Raw genomic sequence first — 26562 nt, forward strand, 5'->3', positions numbered from 1 at the left:
TTTCCTGGGGCCAGCCAGGCCAGGATCAATTCCCCTCCTTCCCTCCCCTCAACTCCCCAACATAACCTGGAGAACAGGTTCAGACAAATAATTTTATACTAAAAGTCAGAGGTTAGCAGCACTAGAGCACTAAGGCTGCCCACAGTGACGCTAGCTTGCAGACTCCTGCTCTCGAGACCCCATGCGCCTGATGTCAGTCATCTGAAGCCGTTCCAGGGCAATCTTGAGCCGTACCACAATGCCTTCTTCCTTCTCTTCACCCTCAGGCAGTTCTGTCATGGGGAGCTGGAAGGCCTGGCTCAAGTAGCCATTTAGGGTCTGCTTGTCCAGCCCGGGATCGATGTTCATCAGGGCTTCACGTAGTCTGGGTAGGGTTACTTCATCATAGCTACCACCACAAAGAAAGATAGGCAGGCCTTGGCCTCTCCTTTCTGCACCCCAGACCCCAAGGTGTCCTCTGCTGAACTTGAGTAGTATATAGTGCCCAGCAGCAAGCTCAGCAGTGCAGAGGGAAACCCAAGGCATAGGGACTTGCCTATGGCTAAGTGGGCCTAAGGGCTCAGGAGTTACTCACAGTTCTAGGCCCAGTTCCTGTTTTAGATCCTGTAGGTATTCATCCTTTTCATCCACATACTGTTCCCACAGCTTTTGTACAAAGGGCATACTCTGGCCCTCTTCATCCTGGGAGGGGCCACAAGGCAGGGTGAGAACATATTGGCTTGCATCCAGCAGAGGCTAGGGCAGGGCAAGGCAAGTTCCTGGACAACCCCTGCCCAACACATACAGATATAGAGGTGGGTACCTCTATGAATAACGAGCGGTAGTTCAGCAAGTCTGCATTGCTGCTGTTGGGATGCCAGCCTCCTGCCTCCATCAACTCCTGAATTTTCTCTTCCTTCTTGAAGGGGAAGTTGCTCTTGAGGACAGTGCTATGGGGAGACACAAGGGCCAAGAGGCTTGGCTGAGGCCTGCTCACCCATCTTCCTGTACCCCTCTGCCAGCCCCACCAGTGCTCAAAAAGGACAAGTGTTGAAGCTGTGAGCCCTTCCTGCCAGGCTCCCTTTTCCCCTGCATATCTGGGAGCCTGGCCAGATGAAATGTTGGACAGGAGTTCGGATAGCTGGACCAGACTCTCACCTGAAGTTCTCCATGGTTATCACCCCCTCGTTCTGACTGTCGGCATTTGTCATCTCCTTCAGCAGCTGTGCCACTGTCTCCTTTTGCTTGATGTATACACTCTCACTCCTCTACAGGGAAGGAAGCATTGACTAATTTGCTGCTTCCTGGAGTGGTAGCAATAGAACTGGCCTATGCCTGGGACAAAGGGAGGGCTAGCCCCAACCTCACCTTTCCCATCAAGACTGCATAGAACTGACTCATGACCTCATTGGAGCGGAAGAGCTTGATATTTTCAAAAATGGTATAAGCCCAAGCCATGGCTTCACTAGGTCCAAAGCGATGCTCCAGGAAACTGAAGAAGAAATCTGGGAATTTCTCTTTCTGTAGGGTGGGAGATGACTGTTTGGTAAGCCTACCCCATGGTGAGTTCGCCTTTCTCTCTTAACACCCCAGTGGAACCCCCTGGAAGACTCTGGAGGCCACACCAAGCCAAAATCGCCCATGAGATCTGACCTCCTCAACAAGACGTTGTTTCCAGGCATCCTTGAGGAGGTTTATCACATCCTTCTTGCTTGGCTTCTTGTTCTCCACAAAGCCATCATATCGAAGGAAAGGAGGGATGGCTTCCCCATAGCCCTGGAAAGGAGAGTGTCAGTTCATCTCTGGGCCCAGGGAGAGCCCCAGATGGTTCACCCAGAACCTCAAGTCCTAGCGGCAAGGCCTGGCTGTTCTGACTCTGGCCCCAAACCTCCTGAGTCCAGGGACCCCTACCAGACCAGGAAAGAAGTCTTTCTCCCGGAGCAGCCCCTCGCCAATCTCCTCCAGGAGTACATCCACCAGCTGGTCGCTGTTCTTGCCCTCAGCCAGCTTTTGCCAGCGATCTGGGCCCCCAGCCACCACATCTGCAGGTGAAAAGAGGGAGCTGGAGTTCAAATCACATCCTTGAGCAGTCCTTGGGAGCACAACGGCCATCAATTACCTTCACACTTGCTCCAGTCAGGCCGTGGTGTAGAGGTACGCTGGATCTCCTGGAGCTCAGAATGAAACTGGTCCCGCTCTTTCAGTGTGGTCATATGCAACTGCAGCAGTATCTCGTGCTCCTTGCAGACCTCTTTGTAGTCACTTCTCAGGCTGTCCAGCTGTGGAACAGCTTGTTACCGACCTACATAACCCTACCTTGCCCTACCCGCCCACCAGTACCTATACCTGCTCCTGCAGATCCTTGTTGGTCTTCTCCTGCATTTCAAAGTCCCTCCTGGGCACCACATCTCCAAAGTTGGCCTTCATGGTGTTGAGTTCCATCTGCGTGCGGGTCAGGTCTTGCCGGGTCATCTTCAGAGCCAGTGTTAACTTCATGGGATCCTCCCCCCAGATGCCTGCCAGAGTACCCGCCAGCTTGTGTTACCCTGGCTCTAGAGCCTGTAGCCCAGGGCAGGTTTAGAGTGTCCCTCGGGGCCAGGTCCTTTTCTCCCTGATTGGGAAGTCCTGGGTCTTTCCTAAGACCCTAACACTTAGAGCACTAACAGCTTAGAACTTCAGGCTTAGAGAAGCCCAGGACATGGGGTACCAGGCCTGTCCTGCTCTCAGTGAGTCCAGGCTGTCTCAGCAGGTAACAATTGCTTCCTACTTAAACAATGAGTCTATGATTCTCAGTCCAGCTCAAAAGATCCATAGACCCGGGCAGCAGCAGGAACATCCCCACTTTGTGAATGGGTATGGATGAACAGACATTAAGAGAGCTGAATGAATAGGGATGAGTGGCAAGACGCCTCTCTAGTACCTCCTCAGTGGAGAGAAACCACCTCAGGCTTACCTGGGGACTGGGCTAGTGACATGTCCTCCCTCTGGTACCGCAGCTCATTCAGGTCTGCAATGAGGATTTTGCGGGCATCTCGCTCGCTGAGGTAGCGCAAGTACTCCTCAGCTAAATTCTTTCTCAGTTTGGATACCTGTTGGGAAGGTGGCTGTGAGGTCAGGGGCTATACATAGCTAGCCATCAAAGGGCATGGGATGGGTGCTGAGTGGCCCCATCAGGGTCTGGAAACAGGAAAGGTGGAGGGAGAAGGAGACAAGGTGGTAGCTCAGTGTATCAATCCAGGCAGAAGGGTAGAGAGTTAGGGAGTCACCTTAGTGCCCAGGGCCTCAGATCACCCCTGGGGTGGGGGCAGCAGGAATTCAGGGAGTTGGTCACCACACTACACCCATTCACCTCACTCTGCAATGAGATCTTCTCCTCATTCTTTTTGTCAATGAGTTTTAGCAAATTCATCTTCTCTCTCTTCAGCATGGAGATTTCATATCTCTCCTCAGCCCTCATGGCCAGGATCCTCTCATTGCAGTCCTCATTCACAGTGACAAGCTTGGCCTTCAAGGGCTCCAGAGCCCGAATCTTCTCCCTCTGGTGGGCTAAGCAGGGACAAGTGGGAGAACCCCTTTGGGACCATAGAAAACAGTCAGGAGACACTGATCCTAAGGTCACAGTGACTGGCTATGTCTTGCAAACTCTAGGAGTCTATGCATATGCCTTGTTCAAAGCATGGACCCTGTTTAATGTCCTCCTGCATTTGCCTTTTTTTCCCCCCTGGGTTTTTTTTTTTTTTTTTCTGCATTTGCTTTTAAACCAAAGATAGAGTCTGTCTGAGGAATGGGGTTTCATCTATGCCCTTTCTCCCTACAGCCTTTAGTCCAGCAGCTGTACCATGCCCAGAACCTCCCATGTCCGATTGGGGAGGCTCATCACTTCCCAGATGTACTCACTCCCTCCTGGGCTTTACTCTCAATAGTAAAGTTGATTTCTTTCCTACAGATACTGCCTTACCATGTTTCCCAAGAACAGGAGGTAGTCAGGTGCTCTTATCACACAGGACAGTATAAGCAAAAAAAGCTGAGCAAAGCTTGGTAACCTCAAGACCCAGTTAGTAGCTGCCCCAATATTTCTGCACAGCCCCAGAAGGTCAGAGTAGGATCTTCTCCATGCCCTCCAGACTGGATCCGGGCACAGAGGCTGCAGTCTTACCCAGCATCACCTCATACGCATTCTTGATGGAGGATAGCAATGGCTTGTATGTTTTAAAGTCCTCTATGAAGAACTCAAAGATTTCTCTGTAAGGCTGGCAAGAAAAGGGGACCTGTCACCTCCTGGCCTATAGCTGCCACTCTCTTAAGCTTAGAAGTATTGTAGCATGAAGCTGCAAGGTCACCCATATTCAAATAAATCCCCCAGGGCATCACCTGGGTCTCTCCGTGCTGGGAAGCTGAGGGGCAACTCTTTCCCGCTCAACTGTTCTCTGGAGGTCTCTCCTGATACTATCTCTGAAGCCTGGCAAATGACCTGGGTCAGAGTCACCCCGCTCTGGCTCCCCAGGCAGCCAGCCTTCTCCAAGCCCTGTGCCCCACTTGGCCCCTCGCCTCTTGCTATCTTATAGACCTGTGGAGGCAGGAGGAGATCAAATGCCCCAGCCTTGTATTTTGACCAAACAGAGGTGTGATTTCCTGTTCCATTTGGACACAGAAGTTTTTGGAGGCAGCATTATGCACTGGAATTAGCACAGGTTCTGGAATCAGCCCCGAGCTCGCACAGCCCCACCACTTCATAGCTATATGTCTTTTTTTGAAGTTCTGCTTCCTTGATGAAGTACCTTCAGACTGTGAGGTTGCATTCAAGGCCCCATTCAGGGCCTGGCACACAGATGACACTCAGCAAATGCTCTGTCAGTGACTAAGTCAGAAGTGAGGGATTCCCTGTCATCCTCTTGTTTGAGCGCGAATTTGGTGATTCCCTCCTTAATTAGAATCTAATCTGCATCTAGGTTTTTCTAGGTGTCTGGGCGAAGCTCCTCAAGCTTGGATCTGTCATCCCTAGGCCGGTGAACACTGTGTGACCCCTTCTTGTCCAACTGCCAGCATTCAGGCTCCATTGATTGATGTCCAACAACCCATGCTAGTCACTGAAGATCACAGAGCTGAAGGGACTGGAAACAGCATCCAGTCTACTACCTGACTCAGCTGTGGAAAATCAAACCTCAGGAGAATTTTGGTTTTATACTGTCAGCTTTGCCTGCTCATTAACTTTGTCATAGAACACGTTCCCCTTGCCAGGAATGGGGAACCCCAAGAGCTGGGAGAGGCTGGTCTCTCCTTTTTTTTTTTTTTTTCTAAAGATTTTATTTATTTCTTTGACAGAGAGAGACACAGCAAGAGAGGAAACACAAGCAGGGGGAGTGGGAAAGGGAGAAGCAGGCTTCCTGCTGAACAGGGAGCCCGATGGGCTCAATCCCAGAACGCTGGGAACATGACCTGAGGCTGAAAGCAGATGCTTAAGGACTGAGCCACCCAGGTGCCCCGAGGCTGGTCTCTCCTGAAGTCTGAATTTCTCAGTCCTGGTGAGTAAGATTTCCTCTCACCTGTTCTCCCACCCTCCCCACAGTTATTCCGTGACTCTAACCTGCAGCCTCAGCTCCTGGGTAGAATCTGTGCTCAGGTCCAGCAGGAGGAGCTCCTTGCGCAGGTAGTTCTCTAGCTGCTCCAGGTACCTCGGCTTAGTAATGCCCAGGGGCTGCTTCTGCCAGCTACTGCAGGGGATGGTGGGATGAGATGTGATGGGCACCCCACAGGGCTCTTGCATCATTAGTCTGGGGCAGCACACACCCCCACGCTATCTCTGGATCCAATGTTGGGTCTGTACCAGCCCATCCACCACGGGGCTGACCCCAGCTTACCCTGCTCGTTTCCGATAATCATATGAACAGGGCTTTCGATTATGCAGAATGGTCTGACCTGTGGTGTATGTGGGCCATGGGGACAGTTGGTCACCAATGGAGAACCGACAGGACTGCAGGAAGAGACAGGTGGGGTTACCATGGAAACACTTCTCCCTTTCCTAATGCTCCTCTCCATCCTCCTCCCTCACTTTTTTTCTTTTTTAGATTGATTTATTTGAGAGAGAGACAGAGAGAGCATGCATGCATGTGCAAGCATGGGGGAAGGCACAGGGAGAGAATCTCTAGCAGACCCTCGCCGAGCGCAGAGCCCATGTAGGGCTTGATCCCACCACCCCAAGATCATGACCTGCGCTGAAACCAAGAGTTGGAAACTCAATCAACTGAGCCACCCAGGAGCCCTTACTCTTTTTTTTTTTTTTAAGATTTTATTTACTTATTTGAGAGAGAGCGAGCATGTGCACACATGGGAGAGTCAGAGGGGGAAGGAAAGGGAGAGAGAAAATCTTGAGCAGACTCCATGCCAAGTATGGAGCTGGATGCAGGGCTCAATCTCATGATCCTGAGATCATGACCTGAACCAAAACCAAGGCTCACTTAACTGAACAAGTCAGACACTTAACTGCTTACTTAATTGGGCCACCCACGTACCCCACCTCCCTCTATTCTTGATTTTCCCCCCAACATCTCTCTGTCTCTTCTTAAAGTAGGCTCCACACCCAACATGGGGCTTGAACTCATGGCCCTGAGATCAAGAGTTACATGTCCCACCAACTGAGTGAGCCAGGCACCCCTCCACAACATCTCTCAATATAGTTCATAATTAAGACTATGGGCCCTAGAGGTAGAGTTTAGGTTAAAAAGCCAGATATCCCTTATTGGCTGTGTGACCACAGGCTTAACTGCTCTGAACCTCAGTCTCTGCATTTGTAAAATGGGGATGGTTTTAGTTTCCATTGCATTATATTAATGTGAGGATGCAGTGAGAAAACATGAAGTTGGTTTATGCACTCAGACACCTCCTTGGAACTCAGTAAGGGTGAGCTATCTTTCTCTTTCTGTAGGTATGTCGGTGAGTGTTGGATATCTGTACCATGAAAACAGATGTGAGTACCAGTCTGTACCAGCCCTTGTCCCATAGCACAGTCCAGTGAAAGACAGAGGAGGGCAGACCCAGCCCCATGCCTGGATTGACACACAGATAGGACTGCAGAGATGCAGCAGGGGGAGCTATGGACCTGAGGAGGAGACTGAGCTGTACCCCCTGAGGGGGTAAGGTAGGTGGGAGTGTCCTGAAGCAGTGGGATCTGATTTTGAACCTTGAGGAGGGGTAGGGAGTGGAAGCAGTTAATATGTATGGGCTGTTTTATTTTTTTTTTAAGATTTTATTTATTTGAGAGAGAAAGAAATGGAGATAGCAACAGAGATAGTGAGAGGGAGCACAAGTGGGGAGGAGAGGGAGAAGTAGACTCCCTGCTGAGCAGGGAGCCCAATGCAGGGTTCAATCCCAGGACCCTGGGATCATAACCTGAGCCCAAGGCAGACGCTTAGCCACTCAGGTGCCCCATGGGCTGCTTTTTTTTTTTTTTTTTTTTTAATCTTTTAGTGAAATACTTAAAACTTAGGGGGGAAAATGAGCTTCTGACCCAGTGAAGCTCACCTCTATAGTTCATCCTTTCAGTCATCCATTTGTTCATCAGACATTCCTGAGGCATAGTACCTTCTCGACCTGTTGGGTTCTAGGGACATGAAGGAAGCTGGGGTATGACGGAGGTGGAATGACAAATGAACCGATGATCACAAGTCAGTGGGTAGTGACTAAAGCCAATGCAGATTACCAGGAGGGGACAAGACTTAACTGGAAGGGACCAGGGGAAGCTAATCATCTTGTAGGAGGTGGTGATGTCTGTGATGTTCATTCAGTACATAAGACTACTATATGAGAGGAGCTGAGGTCAAGTTGGGAGAGGGTGTGTGTGTCAGGGTTAGAGGTGGGGCACAAAGACATCCTGGGTAGCACCAGCACCTCAGGGAAAGAGCAAGTGGTTTAAAGAGCTAGGAATAGGGATGAATGCCCAAGGACAGCAGGCTGCCTGAGGCTGGGACCTGGGGTGGCCAGTGTGGAGGGAGACAGGGATGGAGCAGCAGCTTTATGCAGAGGGGCAGTCCTCAAAGCCTTATGACTGTGAAAAAATGAGAAAATTCCTAAATGTCTAGAAATTAGAAAACTCCGAAGTGTCTAAAAATAGAAGCAGTCATGAAATGATTACATAAAGGCTTAACACAGAAATATGCTAATGCTATATCTCTAAGGGTTAAGTAAAGCCTGAAATTAGGGAATAAGCACAACTAGGTAAAAATCATGTCCAGAAGAGACAGAAGAAATAATCTAAAAGGTTATCAGCAATTATTATCCTCCAATGATAGGCCATTAGCTAGTCATTTTTCTGTAATTGAACATTTTTCAAATTTTCTACAATGCACAAAAATTACTTTCCAATTTAAAAGAAAATTGGGGGTGCCTGGCTAGCTCAATTGGTAGCCGGTGAGACTCTCGATCTTAGCATTGTGAGTTCAAGCCCCACGTTGGGGTGTAGAGATTATTTAAAAATAAAATCTTTAATAAAGAATGAAAGAAAAGGAAATTGAATTAGAATTCAATGTTGCACTCAATATTAGAGCCCTCTTTGTGCCTCTTAAGTATTTGGAAATTTAATAAGAAATTCCTATTTTTCTTGACCCATTAACTTCTTAGAATACAACATGTTATAGAAATAATGTTGGGGTGTCTGGTTGGCTCAGTTGGGGGAGCATGGGATTCTTGATATCAGGGTCTTAAGTTCAAGTCCCGCCTTGGGTGTAGAGATTACTAAAAATAAATTAAAAAAAAAGAATGTTAAAATTTCATGTTCAAAATGTTTGGGACATGGTCAGAGCAGCACTTGCAAGGTATTTATTTTATTTTTTAAATTTTTTAAAAATTTGAAGTTATTTAATTTTAAGTAGGCTCCACACGATGCTAAGATCAAGACCTGAGCTCTGACAAGAGTAAGATGCGTAATGGACTGAGCCTCCCAGGCACCCCTTTATTTAGGTAATCTTGACCCCCAATGTGGGGGGTCAAACCCATGACCCTGAGATGAAGAGTATTCTGTTCTACCGACTGAGCCTGACAAGTACCCTGGTATGAATGTATTTATTTATTTATTTATTTATTAAAGATTTTTAAAAGATTTTATTTATTTGAGAGAGAGAGAGAAAACACAAGCAGGAGCAGCAGGCACAGGGAGAGGGAGAAGCAGGCTCCCTACTGAGCTGGGAGCCTGACTGCAGGGGTGGGAGGGGTGGGGTGGGGTGGGGGGAGCTCCATCCCAGGATCCTAGGCTCATGACCTGAGCCCAAGGCAGATGTTTAACTGACTACCCGGGGTGCCCACCCTGCTATTTATTTTAATTGCTTAAAATACTTCTGCTATTAGAAGAGAAAGCTTTAAGCTTTCTTTCTGTTTGAAAAGAGATATGGGGTCACCTGGATGGCTCAGTCAGTTAAGTGCCTGACTCTTAATTTCAGTTCAGGTCATGATCTCAGGGTGGTGGGACTAAGCCTCCAGCTCCCAGCCCCTTGCCTTGTCCCAGGCTCTGCACTAAGTGCAGAATCTGCTTGTCCCTCTCTCTCTGCTCCTCTTCCCATTTGTGCGTTCTCTAATTAAAAACAGAAAACAAAAAACAAAGATGGGTGGCTCTGGCAGTTAAGGACCTGCCTTCGGCTCAGATCATGATCCCAAGGTCCTGGGATCAAGTCCTATGTCGGGCTCCCTGCTTAGCGGGAACCTGCTTCTCCCTCTCCTCCCTGAATCTGCTATCTCTTGCTATCTCCATCACTATCTGCCTTTCTCTCAAATAAATAAATAAAATCTTTCAAAAAATAAAAGTATAAATAGACAAATTGGAAAAACGAGAGAAGTCAAACTTAAAAATCAAACCAGAGGGGCGCCTGGGTGGCTCAGTGGGTTAAAGTCTCTGCCTTCGGCTCAGGTCATGATCCCAGGGTCCTGGGATCGAGCCCCACGTCGGGCTCTCTGCTCCACAGGGAGCCTGCTTCCTCCTCTCTCTCTGCCTGCCTCTCTGCCTAGTTGTGATTTCTCTCTGTCAAATAAATAAAATATTAAAAAAAAATCAAACCAGAAATTTATAGCAGCAATGTCCACAATAACCAAACTATGGAAAGAGCCTAGATGTCCACCAACAGATGAATGGTTAAAGAAGATGTGGTAAATATAAACAATGGAATACTCTGCAGCCATCAAAAAACACGAAATCTTGCCATTTGCAGCGACATGGATGGAACTAAAGGGTATTATCCTGAGCGAAATAAGTCAGAGAAAGACAATTACTCTCTGATATGAGGAATTTGAGAGGCAGGGTGGGGGTTGTGGGGTATAGGGAATGAAAAAATGAAACAAGATAGGGTCGGGAGGGAGACAAACCATAAGAGACTCTTAATCTCAGGAAACAAATTGAGGGTTGCTGGGGTGTTGGGGGATATGGATAGGGTAGTTGGATTATGGACATGGGGCAGGGGGATTGTGCTATGGTGAGTGCTGTGAAATGTGTAAGCCTGATGATGATACCCCTGGGGCAAATATACATTGTGTGTTAAAAATTTTAAAAATTAAAAAAATAAATCAAACCAGAAAAAAAAAATATTTTTGAAATGTGTCAAAATTGATGTGACCGGTTGTTTTGTGTTTTTTTTTTAAGATTTTACTTATTTATGTGAAAGAGTTCACAAGCTCTCAGAGAGGCAGGCAGAGAGAGACAGGAGGAAGCAGGCTCCCGCTGAGCAGAGAGCCCAATGCGGGCTCAATTACCAGGACCCTGGGATCATGACCTGAGGTGAAGGCAGAGGCTTTAACCCACTGAGCCACCCAGGCGCCCCTGGATGTGATTTTTATGAAAGTGCCAAGTAACCCTGAAAGACACCTGGGAATTTGTCAAATAAGCACCTGACCTTAGCGAATTAATACGTTTTTCAGACTTTCAAAGGCCAGTCCTTGTGTTCGGTCTGCCCTTTCTGTGGAAAGAAAACGTGGTCACACTACATGGACTCCCAGGCAAAGCTGGCCTCCACCAGCAGGTGGGTGTGAAGAGGTGTTCCCGGGCGCCCCATGATCTCTGCTTCTCCTTGCAGGTGGAAACGGGAAGGGAGGTCACGGGGGCCGAAAGGGGTTGCAGGGCAGCTGGACAGAACAATGCCCCCTGGTGGTTAAAAATGGCGGTGTTGCCGCTGCGCGAAAGAGCTGGGACCCAGCTACACTGCGTGGGTGGCAGCAGAGTGGAGTGGGGAATATGTGCCCCAAGTCCTCCGGTGTTCTGGAGCCATGGCGCCGCGCTTGGTCTCCGCGAAGAGTCCGCACTGACCCCCTCTCCCTCTCTGGAGTCGGGATCCCCATATTGGGAGTCTCCAGTCTAACACTGTGTGGGGCCCATGCGTCCCCAAATTACCCATACAGGACACGCATAAAGAAAACCACCACACAGCCCATAAAGCTCCACTGTGAGCTGGAGTTATAAGTTTGCTAAACTGTTTTTTCAAAAAAGTAAAAAAAAAATAGGGGCGCCTGGTCCGCTCAGGTCATGATCCCAGGATCCTGGGATTGAGCCCAACATCTGACTCTCTGCTCAGTGGGGAGCCTGCTTCCCCCCTCTCTCTGCCTGCCTCTCTGCTTACTTGTGATCTCCGTCTGTCAAATAAATATAATCTTTAAAAATTTTTTAAAAATGTGTTTCTTCATTTAATAATGGCTATTTGCTAATTAAATAATTACAATCCTATGATCATATCAACAAAAACCCAAAAGTACTTAATGAGACAGTATTTATTTATTTATTTTCTTTAAAAAAAAAAAGATTTATTTATTTATTTATTTATTTATTTGACAGACAGAGATCACAAGCAGGCAGAGAGGCAGGCAGAGAGAGAGGGAAGAAGTTTCCCTGCTGAGCAGAAAGCCGGATGTGGGGCCCGTGATCTCAGGACTCTGGGATCATGATCAGAGCCGAAGGCAGAGGCTTAACCCACTGAGCCACCCAGGTGCCCCAGCATTCATGTTTTTAAAAAGTAAGCTCTACACCCAGTCTGGGGCTTGAACTCACCACCCAGAGATCAAGAGTCACATGCTCTACTGACTGAGCCAGCCAGGTGCCCCAAGATGGAGACAGCATTCATTTTTATATAAAAACTTAAAAGAACAGGAATGCAGGAAGGACATTTCCTGAGGCTAGTAGAGTCTTTGCTTCCAACCCTGAGCCAGCAACACGAAGGGGGAGCATCCCTTCACTCCTGCCTTCATTTACCTACTCACAGCATAATGGAACTCTCAACATATGCCTACCACTCAAGTATCCTATCAGGAACCAGGGCCATACAAAAAAAAAGATACAGTCACAGCCCTGAAGGACCTTGGCAGATCTGTGACCATCCCAGCACCTAGCATAATGCCTGGCACATGTCAGGCTGAATGAAAAAAAAAATGAGATCCACTTCAGAATGCTGAGCTACAGGGGAAGCATATCCAGGGACATCAGCTGCGTCTCTCTCTGCTAGGAGAGGTCTGGACGGGCTTTTGAGGTGAGCTGCAGCCAGTGTGCCCACACCTACCTCAGAGCCTGACGGGCCTGGCCTCCATGAGCTGCACTCCCTTAACTGGGGAGAAGCCACTCTGGGAGACGTGTTTCAGATGCGTGGTGCTTTTGGGTTGCAGAGAGGGAGGCAGACACAGTCTGAGAATTGACATTAGGGTTTCCAACAAGACATTGGCACTAACCAGCATCTTCTCTTTCTGAGAAAGCTTGCGATTCTGGGTGTTCTTGATTTCTGTGAGGAAGGAGTCATCTATGGTCACTCCTGAAGGCCGCATGTGTGTTCTGCACAGAAAAGGGGAAGACGGTGGTAGGTGACAGAGCCCTGAGCCCTGAGTGGGAATAGTACCTAGTACACCTCCACCCTTCCCAGATCTACAAGAGAGACAGCCTCTTCTCTCTGTTGCAGATCTAGGCTCTGGGTCTTCCCAGTACTGCCTACAGATTCCCAGAGATGCTGCCAACAAGCTCCTGGCCCTGGGCCCAAAACATTTCCCTATATTCCCGGAAACCTTCTCATGCTGAGAATCTCACCAATTCCCCAATTCCTGCAGTCATAGGAAAGCCTCACCATGAGCCCACAAAACTCTGTGGGTTTACACTTTAATTCAGTATTCAGATGAGTTTCATGTTTGTGACTCTGACACATTCTGAGGGGTCGTACCAAAGACAGGTGCTATAGGACGAGGAGTACAGGGCCAGGAGCTTGTTGCGCCAGTCCCTATCTTTTTTTTTTTTTAAGATTTTATTTATTTATTTGACAGGCAGAGATTACAAGTAGGCAGAGAGGCAGGCAGAGAGGGAGGAGGAAGCAGGCTCCCTGCTGAGCAGAGAGCCTGATGTGGGGCTTGATCCCAGGACCCTGGGATCATGACCTGAGCCGAAGGCAGAGGCTTTAACCCACTGAGCCACCCAGGCACCTCGTGCCAGTCCCTATCTTGCACATACTTCCTGGTGAAGGGCATGGAGCCAACATCTGGGGTTCCAACAGGAACCCCTGGGCAAGTCATTTAACCTCTCTCAGCCTAGTTTGCTCATAAGGAAACAGAGACAAGTTCTTTCTTTCTTTCTTTTAAGATTTTCTTTATTTGAGGGAGAGAGAGAACACATGTGAGCAAGCATGAGCACGGGGGAGAGGCAGAGGAAGAAGCAGACTCCCTGCTGAGCAGGGAGCGCCTATGCAGGCTTGATCTTGGGACTCGATCCTGGGATTCTGGGATCATTACCCAAGCCAAAGGCATATGCTCATCCGACTGAGCCACCCAGGCACCCTGGGAAATACACAATTTGAAGGTCCCTTTAAGAGGATCTGCTGACATATTTATAGTACTAAGGTCTGGCTTATCCTTCATCATCCTGGCCCTGCTCTAAGGGAAGCTGGAGGAGGACACCCATACTGTGCCTCTAAGGGAAAGAGCTTGGCCCAGTATACATTACTAAATACTGGTGAAGAATATGGACAGGAATCAATGATATTACGTACTGCTACCAAATTCAGCCTCGGCAATTACATTCTTCTTCTTCTTCTTCTTCTTCTTTCTTACGATTTTATTTTTAAGTAATCCCTATAGCTAATGTGGGGCCCAAACTCACAAGCTGGAGATCAAAAATCATATACTCCACCAACCAAGCCAGCCAGGTACCCCCATTATGCTTCCTTCTTAAAATAGATGCACATTTATTCTCCTGAATCTGTTTCATATCCCTCTCAAACATGACCGTATTTTCCTAAATCATTCCTGTGCTGGGTAATTATACTCTTTCTCAAGCCTGTTGTATGGTTCTTGTAGATTCATTTTAGCTCTGGCAAATAATTTACTTTTTTTTTTTTTAAGAGAAGGAGGAGAGGAGGGACAGAGAGAGAATCTTAAGCAGTCTACAAGCCCAGCACAGAACTGATGCGGGGTGGATCCCACAACCCCAAAAATCATGACCTGCACCAAAATCAAGAGTCAGACCCGATTGAGCCACCCAGGTGCCCCTCCTGACTTTTGTAGGCTTTCTTTATCGGGGCAGCAAACCTTGAAGGATTAAAGTTTAGGTGAGATCAGGTTTTTACATTGGTACTGATTAGAAGGGAGAAACTATATTCATTGAACACTTGCTGAATACTTAGTATATCCAAAAGCTGCAATGACAGCTTTACTTATTCTGCCTAAGTTTTCTCAACAATGTGAAGTGGGTTGTATCATCCCCATGTCTGAGATACAGAAGCAGAGGCCTAGGACTTTTTTTTTTTTTAAGATTTTATTTATTTATTTGACAGACAGAGATCACAAGCAGGCAGAGAGACAGGCAGAGAGAAAGGGAGAAACAGGCTCCCTGCTGAGCAGAGAGTCCGATGCGGGGCTCGATCCCAGGACTCTGAGATCATGACCTAAGCTGAAGGCAGAGGCTTAACCCACTGAGCCACTCAGGTGACCTGAGGCCCGGGACTTAGACTTCTGAGTTCCCAAAGCAAGAAATATATTTAGCCAGATTAAAAAATTTTTTAATTAAAAATATTTTATTTATTCATCTGAAACAGAGAGATAGAGATAAAGATAGAGAGACCATGAGCAGGGGGAAGGGTAGAGGGAGAAGGAGAAGCCAACTCCCCACTGAGCAGGGAGCCCCACCTGGGGCTGATGGCAGGACCGGGAGATCATGATCTGAGCCGAAGACAGATGCTCAACCACCTGAGCCACTCAGGCGCCCCAAATTTCTGTTTTAATATGTACACTTGTGGCTTTCCTGGCTAATAGAGCTTGTTATATTTTGCAGTGCTCAGAGGCTGCAACCCCTGAATAGACAGCGATTCGACAAGCATCTTTGCCTTAAACCAATGGGTGAAGATGCAGTTTATCCCTGTGGCTAAGAGCTCAGGTTCAGAAGTCTTACATGGCTGGGTTCAAATCCCAGCTCCACCACTTATAAACATAAAACACATGATCTCTCCAGGCTTCTACTCATTTGTAAAACGGAGATATTACTACCTCATAGAGTTGTGAGGTTAAATGTGCCATATATAAAGCACTTGGCACATAACATATGCTTAACACATGCTGGCTCTTACTAATGATAAAGGGCGCCGGCCCTTTTGCTAGCGCGTAATGTCCTCAGCGGGCTAAGTTAGCCCGGATTCAGTTTCTGCACCACAGATCCTGTGGGGCCTGAAGCCTTGGACAAATGGACAGAGGCATTTCTCTTTCTGGAAGCTCTCAAACCCTCCTCTCTACCCTCAGTCCGACCAGTGCCTACCTCGATGTGGTCGCGAAGCTGGAGGACCGCGGCTTCTGGAAGGCCATGACCCTCAGGCCGCCGCGCAGCCCGCATCCGCGGCGGGGGAATCTGTGGTAGTGTACAGCCCGTCGCTATGGCGACCAGGCCCCAGCATCCCAGCGGCTGGGGCGGGGTCACGGTTGTGCCACGCCCCCGCTCCCCGAGCGGGCAGGCTGTGAGGGAAGCCAATTAGCAAAGGTGGCCTCAGACCCGGGAGCAGGGTCCCCTCAGTCATTCACTACAGTAGATTTGACTCTAGCTATCAGAATTGAGGCGGGGTGATAAACAGAGGCTATGGGGGAGGGCGGTGAACTGAGGGCCTGGATCCGCCTTGCCAGCGGGAATTGTAGTTTTTGGTTTCCCGAAGTCTCGCCGAACAGGCTTATGACTGAGCAGATGTGTACTACATCTCCCAAAGTTCCCTACGAGCCCGGGTTGTCCCGCCTCTGGAAAGCTCTGCATTGTGGGATATGGAGTCCTCAATGTGGCGAGGGCTGGCAATGTCCAAAGAGAGGTGCCGGACTCGGACTCGGTTTCCCTGCGGCCTCGGTAGGCTCGTCGGCCATTGGCTGAGCGGGGAGGATCTTGTCCCGCTCCTCCCCGCCCCCAGTGACACAATAGCAGCTCCCTCCAAGATGGCGGCGGCGACGGTGGACCCGGGAGCTGGGAACCCGCAGGCTGGAGATTCCTCTGGTGGGGGCGCTGGGGGCGGGCTGCCGTCCCCGGGGGAGCAGGAGCTGAGCCGGCGTCTTCAGCGCCTGTACCCCGCGGTCAACCAGCATGAGACGCCACTGCCGCGCTCTTGGAGCCCCAAGGACAAGTACAACTACATCGGCCTCTCCCAGGGCAACCTCCGCGTCCACTACAAAGGTATCGGCCTCTTCTACCCAGAGAGGTTGGGGGATGACCGGAGCATTTGCCCGGCGCCTGTGCTGCCCGACCCCTGCCATATCACGTCCCTTTCCTGGCCTGGGTGCTCCAGGTTAGGCCTTGGCCCCTGCGGGGTATCCATGGTGTTGAGGCTGACCAGGCCGAGGGTCGACTCTCTAGACTGCTGTGCCCCTGAGACACCTGATGGCAAGAGAACTGCAACAGGTGTCCAAACCCAGTGCAGGGTTGGACCTTCCACCCGAGGGCCTTTTTGCTTATCCTGGGTGGCTCCAATTCCAGCTGGGCCTTTCATCACTGCTTAGTTTTGGGAGTGTCAGAAGAAGGGGGTGGTCACATCCCCTCCATTAGCCAGAGGCCTTTGGGCTTGCTCACCTGCCAGACATCACAGACAGAGCTTGGAGTTCTTTATTAAAGTTGAGGGGGATGGACTTCCAGAGCTGTCTCCTCCTCCTCTGATCTCCCAGGTGGGCTCTCTGTATTCTGGAGAGACTGCCAGCAGCACTTGGGAATCTCTCACATGCATCCACATTGCCTGTACCCTCCTTTGGTTTGTATGGGAGAAAGTGTCTCTGGCAGGGCTGCTATTCACAGGAGGAAGTGAGCCAAAAGTGGGAGGCTTATGTGTTTGCTCAGTTGTTCTCTAGTTATTCCTTGAACTATGTAAGGGCTTCCTCTGGCCATGAAGGGGTGAAGTTGCCATGGAGCAGAAAAGAACAAGGCTTCTATCTGACCTTCTGCTGAAATTTCTTCTTTGCTCTCTCCTATTAGGTCATGGTAAAAATCACAAAGATGCTGCTTCAGTGCGTGCCACTCACCCCATACCTGCTGCCTGTGGCATTTATTACTTTGAGGTGAAGATTGTCAGCAAAGGAAGAGATGGGTAAGCCCCTTCTTACCATCCTCTTTTCCCCAGCACTGAACTGTTCCTTGTGGTCAGAGTTCGAGGTCTCCTGGTTGACACTTGTGACTGATATGAGCTCCTGAGCTATGTGGGTCTGGGCTACAGAGGGTTGAATAGTGGGGCTGCCTCTGTTACCTGATTGTTGGTGTGGCCTGGTTTAAGCAGCAGCTGTTGATGGCAAGTAGGTGCATTGCAGGTAGAGGAGGGGACTTCTGAAGAGATTTAGTGATTACACTTCTAAAGTGATTCTGTAATGAGATACCTCACAAGTCAGGGAAACCAGTAACAAGTTTATATTAACAATTCAGTGTCCAGAATGGGATTTTCCCCACTGTTCCTTTGGCATTTGTGACTTCCCTCCTTTCACACTCTTGCTGCATTCAGGGTTCTTTTTTTATGGCATTTAGTCACATGGAGGCCTCTGTAGGCTTCAAAGGGATAGTAGAGTCTTCACAGCATTCATCATAGCTGTGGCAGCCACTGGCCTGTCATCTCAGGGTAAACAGCATGCACATGGTCAGAATCAGGTGACCTTGCTGCTCATAAACTTGTTTTTCAGTCCAGGGACTTGAACACTAGTTGGACCAGCTTTAAGAAGGTCCTCATTAAAGTCAGCATTAAGGAGGCTCCTTATTTTAGGGTGATCTAAGCTGACACCTGGAAGTCAGAGGGGGAGATTTCTCATTTTTCTCTCTTTCCCTTTTTCTCCTACTCTCTTTTTTCCCATTGATTGTGACATAGCAGGTGTTTAACTTATGAAATAACATGATTTCAGCTGTCTTGGAAAGGCTTTCCTCATCAGACCCTAAGTCTGATGTGGGAAGTTTGCCAACTACACCAGTGACCTAAGTGCCAACCCTGAATATGTGTTCTTGAGCATTCAAAATACTTCCTCTCTCTTAGGGACTGCCCCTCTTGTGGTGCATGCAAAATGCCCAGCCAAAGGGCTGTGCTGGGGGAGGACTGCTCTAGTCAAGAGCTTTGCCTGCTTCCTCAGTGAAATTGTGTCATCCTTGCCTGGGATGGTTGTGTGCCATGGGTAGATGGCACAGCTTCAGTCTCTTTATTTGTACTATGGAGAGCTAGGCCAGCACCTAAGCTGCCTTTAACCCCGGGATTCCATGATTCTGAATTCTGATCATGGCATGCTATTACATCTTTTAACTTTTATCCCTGTCTAGTTAATTTAAAGATAGGAAACATACTATTGGAGGGCTTTAAAGTTTCCATTTCCCTTCCCATCATCTGATCAAAGCACAAAGTGCTTGAACTAGTGTGAATGAGAATGGCCTCTTAAACAGTGCAAAAATAGTTTTAGTAGAGACCGAATGGCAGTGGCTGGAGTCTCATATTGCCAAAGAGACCAAGGGGCATTACTTGGACTTTAGGGAGGAAAATCAATTGTTTTCTCTGTAGTCCTAATCATAGATAACCACTGAGCTAGTGAGAAAAGAGAATACTTTTTCAGAAGGGGAGTGTTTAAATGTAGAGACCTGAATTCCTTCAACTGGCTTTTCACATTTTAGTTGTAAGTGGATCTTGCTGGAAGAGGCCCTATGTTTTGTTAGTTGTCCTTACTATAGTTTTTGCCTGCAGATTTAAAGAAAGTTGGGCATCTTTTATCAGTTTCTGTAGCCAGCATTTTTATATGTGGTTACTATAACCAATAGGCTGACCTGGAAACCTCAGTTTTAACAAGGCCTCACGTCCTCTGTATTTGTAGTGGCCTGCTTCACTTGACCACTGTCAGATAGCAAATATATGAATGTCTCCTCACGGCCTCTTTATGGAATCCCTGAAAGCTGTCTCATGGCTAGAATGTAGCCAGAGAGTGGGTTCGAGGAGGCGAACGGCAGAAAATGATCAGTTCATTATTTGTTTCCCGTCAATAGCGGAGGCAAGTTTCTGACCTAGGTTTGGTCTGTGACCCAGGTGTTAACCAGTTGTGTTGTATAGCTTTCCTGTATGCTCGAGTTCCAGCCTCACGGCGTCTCTGAAAAGTGGCTGGAGCAGATGATTGTGTGTCTTTTTTTTTTTTTTTTTTTTTAAGATTTTATTTATTTATTTGAGAGAGAGAATGAGAGAGAGAGCATGAGAGGAGAGAGGTCAGTGGGAGAAGCAGACTCCCTGCTGAGCAGGGAGCCCGATGTGGGACTCAATCCTGGGACTCCAGGATCATGACCTGAGCCCAAGGCAGTTGCTTAACCAACTGAGTCACCCAAGGTGCCCTGATAATACATCTTTTTTTTTTTTTTTTAAGATTTTATTTATTTATTTGACAGACAGAGATCACAAGTAGGCAGAGAGGCAGGCAGAGAGAGAGGGAGAAGCAGGCTCCCTGCAGAGCAGAGAGCCCGATGCGGGGCTCGATCCCAGGACCCCGAGACCATGACCTGAGCCGAAGGCAGAGGCTTAACCCACTGAGCCACCCAGGCGCCCCGATAATACGTCTTTTTAAATTTGTTTGTTTGTTTTTAGATTTTATTTTTTTTTAAAGATTTCTTTAAAGGGAGGGAGGGGGAGAGAGAGAGAGAGAAGTGCACACAAGGGTGGGGAGGGTTAGAGGGAGAGACAGAAATCCTTTTTTTTTTTTAAGATTTTATTTTTATTTAATTGAGAGAGAGTGCGTGCATATGCACGCACAAGTTGGGGAGAGGGAGAGGGATAGAGAGAGAAGCAGACTCCGTGCTGAACATGGAGCTGAATGTGGGACCTGATCCCAGAACCCTGAGATCATGATGTGAGCTGAAGGCAGACACTTAACCAACTGAGCCACCTAGATGTCCTAGAAAATCCTTTTTTTTTTTTTTAAGATTTTATTTATTTATTTGACAGTGATCACAAGTAGGCAGAGAGGCAGGCAGAGAGAGAGAGAGGAGGAAGCAGGCTTCCTGCCCAGCAGAGAGCCTGATGTGGGACTCGATTGCAGGACCCTGAGACCATGACCTGAGCCGAAGGCAGAGGCTTAACCCAGGCGCCCCCAAATCCTTTTTTTTAATAAAAAGATCTTCTTTGGACACCTGGGCGGCTCAGTGGGTGTGCTCTCTCTTGTGCTCTCTCTCTTTGTCAAATAAATAAATAAAGTCTTTAAAAAAGATTTTATTTATTTAGTTGAAAGAGAATATGACCTCATTGGGGAGGGGCAGAGGAAGAGGGAGAAGCAGAAGCTGAGCCTTCACTGAGCAGGGAACCCGAAACAGGGCTCGATCCCAGGACCCCAAGTTCATGACCTGAGTCTAAATCAAGAGTCAGCCACTCAACTAACTGAGCCACCCAGGCACCCTGATAATGTGTCTATTTTGTGAGTGAGTCCTGAACCCCTAGAATGTTTGGTGACCTGTCCTGGCACCACGGCTTTGAGTGGCCCAGCTTGTTAGATGTCCTTGCCTGATCCCACACATACGTGTCTCTGCTGGTGCCTTTCCCCATTGAGTTCACTCCCTGGGTAGAGTGAAGGAATGTCCAGTTGGATTTGTAGGGGATCACAGTGTCCTTAAGAGACAGAGCTACGAGGTGTTTAGTGCTGAATGGGGCCAGAGAAATGTGGCATACTCTGTACTGGGCTTGATTTACTGAATCTGTACATTTGTTTTTCTGTAGTTTTGAGTACATTTGTAAAAGGTGTTTATGAACCCATTTATCAATGTCATTTTCTAGAAAGGCCTTTGTTCTGATGATTTTTGTAGAAGAACGTACTAATCTAGTCTAGTTAGAAAGTTTCATTTCAGGGGTTCATGGAGTATTTAGTCATACCTACTATGTGCTAGGCTGGGTACAGGGAGAATAAAGATAAAGCCAGCACAGGCCAGCTTTGTCCTCAGGAAGCCTTTGGCCACTCAGCAGAGAGTAGACGGAAATATTCTCTGCAAGAGGAGGCAGAGTGTGGGTTTGGTTTTGGGGGTTGAACAGGAGTTACTCAGCAGGTGAGACCTGCTGGACCTAAAATGAACCTGCTTAGTACCTGGCTTGAAGTCAGGGTGCTGGGCTTTCTGGGCACTCCTTAAATGTAAGAGAGAGCTAAAGAAGGAGGGGCTACATTTGAGCTAAGAGCTTGGTACAGACTGATGGGCTTCAGCTGCATTTTGCCAAGTCACCAGTGCTGGGAATGGCAGGAGTTGGGTCTGGTGGGGTGAGGAGACATCAGAGCCCTGCCAGTGGTGCTAGGAGATAAGGGCATTCAGGTTGATGTTGTTAGAAAGCCACTGAGGCCCTGAAGCTGAGGGTTCCTAGGGGAAATGACTTGCTCAGGCAGAGTTTGTGGACTTGTGGGTGTCCCCAGCTCTTAGTGATGACACATGGAGGGTGTGGCTGGCCAGGCTGACAGATGCTCCAGTGTGACCCTCAAAATAGACTGTAACATCATCCCAGCAGCAGCAGCCTCCTGACATGTGATGGGTGGCTCTACCCAAGAACAGCAAGCCTGGGCTGGAGCACAGGATGGAGTTAAGGAGGGGGGGCGGTGTTCTTCTCTGCAACTGGTGCCCAGGCCCAGACCCTGGCCATAGCCAGCCTGCCTTTGCTTGAACTTGCAGCTGACTTCCTTTGGCCAGGCAGCAAAGCACTCATCATTAATTCTGTACACCACAGTGAGGCACCCATTGTTTAGTCTCAGTGCCAGACCGGGCCTTCAGAAGCACAGGCCTGAGGCTCATCTAGGGAGGAGGCAGATATGCCTACACATACAACCTTATAGAAGAGGCCAGTCCATAATGTGCGCTATACCCCGGGGGTGGCCCAGAGGTTGGGCTTTCTCTGTACCTGAAAGTTTGGGGAAAACTTCATAGAAGGGGTGAGAATGCTAAATCTGGAAGGATGAATTAGAGGTTTCCAGGTTTTCACTTTGTTGAGAAGCAGATGATCCAGGCAGAAGGAGTAGTGTATAAAAAGATGAGGAGCACAGAGCATGAGGTAGGCAAGGACCAGATCAGAAATACCTTGTATGCTCTGGCTAAGGAGCATGGGCTTTATCCTGAGTGTGGTAGCAGTGTTTGAGGACTTTGGATCTGCCCACAATTTTGAGAGTGGATGGGACAGAGGAGATTGCTGCTCTGGTTCAGTCAGCCTCTCAGGCTGAGAGCCCTGTCCAGTGTGTGCCAGTAGCTTTAGGTCCCACACTCCAGGCACGGTTTTCCCAAAGCCTATGTCTTCTCTCTCTCGGCTGGTCTTTCTCCTGAGTGGTAAGATATAGAGGAGGGATGTTGAAGACTGGTGGCCAGAGAGGCTTCCTGGGGGTGAAAGCACTCCGCCTTTGCTTGGTCTTTGGTATTTGGTTTTCGCCAAGTCCCACCTAAAAGACGACACTGTCCATAATTTTCCATGGAGACCCAGAGAGCCGCTCGCTCATTCACGATCTCACCTGCCATGTTCCTGATTGTAGAGCAACTTGAGCTCAGGCCCTCCAGACTAGAGACAGTCTGTGGCTGGCCCCTGGGTTCCCTCGCTCCAGTCTGTGCATTGTGCAGTGCCATTGAGAAGTAGGTGCTCATCTGTGGACCTGGGGGAGGAGGCTTTGTCCTGCCTGTCCTGAGAAGTAGGTTCTGTCTTTGCCCAAGGCAGATGCAGATGGTGGTTGTGCCCTGTTCTTCCTGACTGCCCTCCAGTTCTGATGGCATCACGGGCAGATGCTGAGCTGTGGGCTGCATCTCTCCCTGGTAACACATTGCACTATTTCTGGAGACATGGAGTATGTAGACTCTGGAACATCTTGGAGTGTTTGTATTGCTTACCTGTGTTGGGGATTAAAGCCCAGGTCTAGCTGGGCTTACTGAGGTGTAGCTCTGATTCGGGGTGAGAATACTGGAGTCCACGTGATGTCCACTTTCCTGGAAGGACTTTTTCCTGTGCTGAGCACGTCTGGACTTCCCTGGGACCTCCCCGCTCACTGTGTTGCACCCCCACGCTCCAAGCTGGAAGTTGAGAGTGGGGAGTATGGCTTCCTTCTTTGTAACTGGGGCCTTCCTTAGTTGAGCATCAGCCTCTGGAGAGATTCCTAAAATTCACTGCACATCCCTTCTCCCCAGTTCCTGCCCTCATTGTTTTTTTTTTTTTTTTTTTTTTCCTGGAATGTCTGTTCTTTTCCAAAAATGGGTCACTATGTAAGGAAGATTCCCTGTTAGAGGGGAAGCAGGAGCCCATCAGGGAGGAGTACAGGAGGATGGACTCAGTAGCTCTGCATGGGAAGCATGGGGTGTCATCCTATTCTGAGGCTGTTAGGAAAGAATAAAGGTTCCCAATGTGGGTCTCTCTGGGCAGGGGTCAAATTGCAAAGAAAGGACGGATCACTGGAGAGGGGTGGATAATGTCACCCCTCTTCAGGTTGTCGCTCTTCCTCTCCAGAAGTTCTGCTCAAAATCCATATGAAATGTCTTTGTAGCTCCAGGATCCTGGCATTTTGTTGAAATATGAGGTCATGGCTCTGTTGCTGGAAATGAGGCTGGAAAACTTGGTGATGGAACAGAACCCAGCCCCTTTCTCATGAGGCTGCCAGAAAGAGCAGCTCTGAACTGTGTAGAGAAGTGGGGGAGGGGCTGGGTAAGTCTTTTGCACCCCCCGTTGTGCTCTCTTCCCTTCCTACCTCTTGAACCTTAGGAGTGGCCTGGGATTCCAGGGAAGTTTATTTAAGGTTATGGGGAGGGCAGGTGTCAAGGCTCAGATACCTCATCTGCCCACTCAGCTTCCCTGGCGCATGTTACTGATTGATAACAGTGCTCATCCTTATCTAGACAGAGCCCCAGGAGTTTTCTTAATGTGCACTGCACCAGGCAGCTGCTGTTTTTTTGATCAAAGGGACGGAGGCTGTTAGAAGATGAGAGAGCGGAAAGGCAGTTGTGCCCAGGTGCTGTCAGGGCTCAGTTTGTCTCTTCTGGAGGACATTGCTGAGGTGGAACTGAACCAAAGGGCGGCAGAGGGGATGGTTTGCTGGGTAGAACTGGTTATCACCCAGTATATAAAGCCATGTATCTGAAATTGACATTGGCTATTTTACAGAATGCTCTCTTTTAATAATAGCTGTTGTGCTAGGAGTTTATTAGTAGTTGTATTTGCTTTTCTTTATTTATGTGCCAAATGTAAATAATACATAAGATTTTTCAACACCTGACACAGTGTACATTTAAAAAATAGCAGAGAGACAGGGCACCTGGATGGCTTAGTTAGTTGGTCACGCGACCTACTCTTGGTTTTGGTTCGGGTCGTGATCCTGGGGTCATGGGATCGAGCCCTGGGACAGGCTCTGCACAGAGTCTGCTTGAGTTTCTCTCTCCTTCTCCCTCTGCCCCCCTAACTTGTGCACGTGCTCTCTCTCAATTAATCAATAAATGAAATATTTAAAAAAACAGAGAGAGAGATGCAGGTTTAAACAAACGTAGTTTATTGCCATTATGTGTATCGGTTGAGGTGAATGCAGAAAACAAAAACCATTCCAGATATTTTAAGCAGAAAGGGGTTTAATACATGGAATTTGATGTTTTCAAACTCACTGGGACTTAGAGTTTCCAGGTAATGGTGGGCTAGTTACTTGAATAAGATCCCCTGCTGAAAATAATGAAAGATGCTAAGTTACAAACCAGTAAACTCCAGGCCCGTTTCTGGATGAATACCTGTAACTAGAAGATTAAGGGTAATGTCTGAGTGAGGGCATTTACTGTGTCCAGACTTACATTAAGCTGGGGAACCAATAGGTATACCCTCTGGTAAGGGCAGTATATTTGATTTCTGAATGTGACAGGATCTGGAAAGTCTTGGTGCTTGAGATTCCCAAGACTCTTAGGGAGGAAGCCAGAACCCAGAGTGTGTGAGTAACCTACTTAGGACCACTCATGGGGACTGTTCTGCCCCTCCCTGTCTTGTGGGGTCTGTGGGTGTTTTGATGGTGTTCTTGACAGTGGATGTATGAGGGTCTCCAGACCCACATTCAGAACCGCCTTCCTGCCTACAAGCACATTCTGACTCTACGCCCCTTTTCCTTCAGGCCTGTTTTTTTCTTGGGTGGTGCTGAGCTGGGTTCATTCATCTCTGTTATGGTCCATCTCTCAGTAGGGGGCCTGCACAGATATGGGCTCAGTGGGTAACTACATCCTCTGCCAAGTGGGGGCGTGGTTGCTGGAGGAGCAGCTTGTACACAGCAGCCAGTATCCTGATGGACTGTGGTTTTAAGTAGACCCATCAGAGTATGAAATAAAATTCCTAGCACCAAATATTAGCCCTTACTTCAGACCTAAACATCAGTTGGTGCTTTTCCTGAAATGTCTCCCAGGGACCATTTTGTAACCATAGTCCCCAAGATCTCTGTTACGGAGGCTGATGATTTCTTTATCTAGGGCAGATTCTGATAGGAACAAGATTGCCAGCCTGCTGAGCTGTGGCTAAGGTGTTAGATGTCAAGATGAAGCTATCAGGTAAGATTTCAGTAGCTCCACGGGGGTCTGGAGCAAGGGACAGAGGCATTGGTGACTGAGAGGATTGGCAGCAGAGCTGGTACCTTCCCTCAGCCCCCAAGAGCCATCTCAGCTCTGAGACCGAGGAGGTTGTCTTTTTTCTCTCCTCTTTGTCACTTCCTACCAGAGCTCTGTGGGCCTGCAGATATTCAGCCTGTCGCTCCCCCTGCTTGTGCTCTCATTCTCTCTGACAAATAAATAAATGAAATCTTAAAAAAATACGTTCATGTGCAATGGTCATTGGCTCATATCTTTTTTTTTTTTAAGATTTTATTTATTTATTTGAGAGACAGAGAGAGAAAGCGAGCAAGCATGAACAGGAGAGAAGGGCAGAGGGAGAGAGAAAAGCAGGCTCCCTGCTGAGCGGGGAGCTCGCTGCAGGCCAGGATCCCAGGATACTGGGATCCTGACCTGAGCCGAAGCCAGACGCTTAACAACTGAGCTACCTAGACGCCCATTGGTTCATATATCTTAAGCAATATTTATTAAAAGTGCCTAGGGCACCCTCGTGACTCAGTCGATTAAGTGTCTGCCTTAGGCTCAGGTCATGATCCTGGGGTCCCAGGATTGAGCCCCATGTCAGTCTCCCTGCTCTG

At 48.4% G+C, this 26562-nt stretch overlaps 2 protein-coding genes across 4 annotated transcripts in view; one reads left to right on the forward strand and one right to left on the reverse strand.

Moving 5' to 3' along the window:
- Positions 1–79: 79 nt before the first annotated feature.
- TSNAXIP1 (translin associated factor X interacting protein 1) lies at positions 80–15966 on the reverse strand. 3 transcript variants are annotated; one of them, XM_045988429.1, is made up of 16 exons: positions 15719–15966; positions 12664–12763; positions 5838–5950; positions 5564–5690; positions 4136–4229; positions 3329–3525; positions 2933–3068; positions 2326–2495; positions 2099–2258; positions 1891–2021; positions 1633–1755; positions 1348–1500; positions 1138–1247; positions 803–929; positions 575–681; positions 80–388 (listed from the first exon to the last, which is right to left on the reverse strand). In XM_045988429.1, exons 1-16 carry the CDS (start codon positions 15763–15765, stop codon positions 151–153), a joined length of 2133 nt encoding a protein of 710 aa, XP_045844385.1. In that variant the 5' UTR covers positions 15766–15966; the 3' UTR covers positions 80–150. The 3 variants fall into 3 exon arrangements, with proteins under 3 accessions (XP_045844385.1, XP_045844383.1, XP_045844384.1); XM_045988427.1 differs by lacking the exons at positions 3329–3525; positions 4136–4229; positions 5564–5690; positions 5838–5950; XM_045988428.1 differs by lacking the exons at positions 4136–4229; positions 5564–5690; positions 5838–5950; positions 12664–12763 and having other exon boundaries at positions 15719–15822.
- A 386-nt stretch (positions 15967–16352) lies between these two features.
- The window catches only part of RANBP10 (RAN binding protein 10), a 66200-nt gene continuing 55990 nt past the window's right edge, over positions 16353–26562 (forward strand). Inside the window, exons 1-2 of the mRNA XM_045987990.1 lie at positions 16353–16609; positions 17399–17510. Coding sequence (XP_045843946.1) covers positions 16375–16609; positions 17399–17510 — 347 coding nt within the window. The 5' untranslated portion in view covers positions 16353–16374. The remainder of the gene's footprint in view (positions 16610–17398; positions 17511–26562) is intronic.

The sequence above is a fragment of the Meles meles genome, chromosome 19 (genome assembly GCF_922984935.1).
Source record: "Meles meles chromosome 19, mMelMel3.1 paternal haplotype, whole genome shotgun sequence".
NCBI lineage: Eukaryota > Metazoa > Chordata > Mammalia > Carnivora > Mustelidae > Meles > Meles meles.

Bases quoted from the DNA above. Each gene is read 5' to 3' on its own strand.
- TSNAXIP1 (XM_045988429.1), bottom strand. From the start codon at position 15,765: ATGGCCTTCCAGAAGCCGCGGTCCTCCAGCTTCGCGACCACATCGAG. The intron at 1,756-1,890 runs GTAGGGGTCCCT...TCTCCTTTCCAG, and splicing joins AAGACTTCTTTCCTGGTCTG to GGCTATGGGGAAGCCATCCC. The intron at 930-1,137 runs GTGAGAGTCTGG...GTCTCCCCATAG, and splicing joins ATAACCATGGAGAACTTCAG to CACTGTCCTCAAGAGCAACT.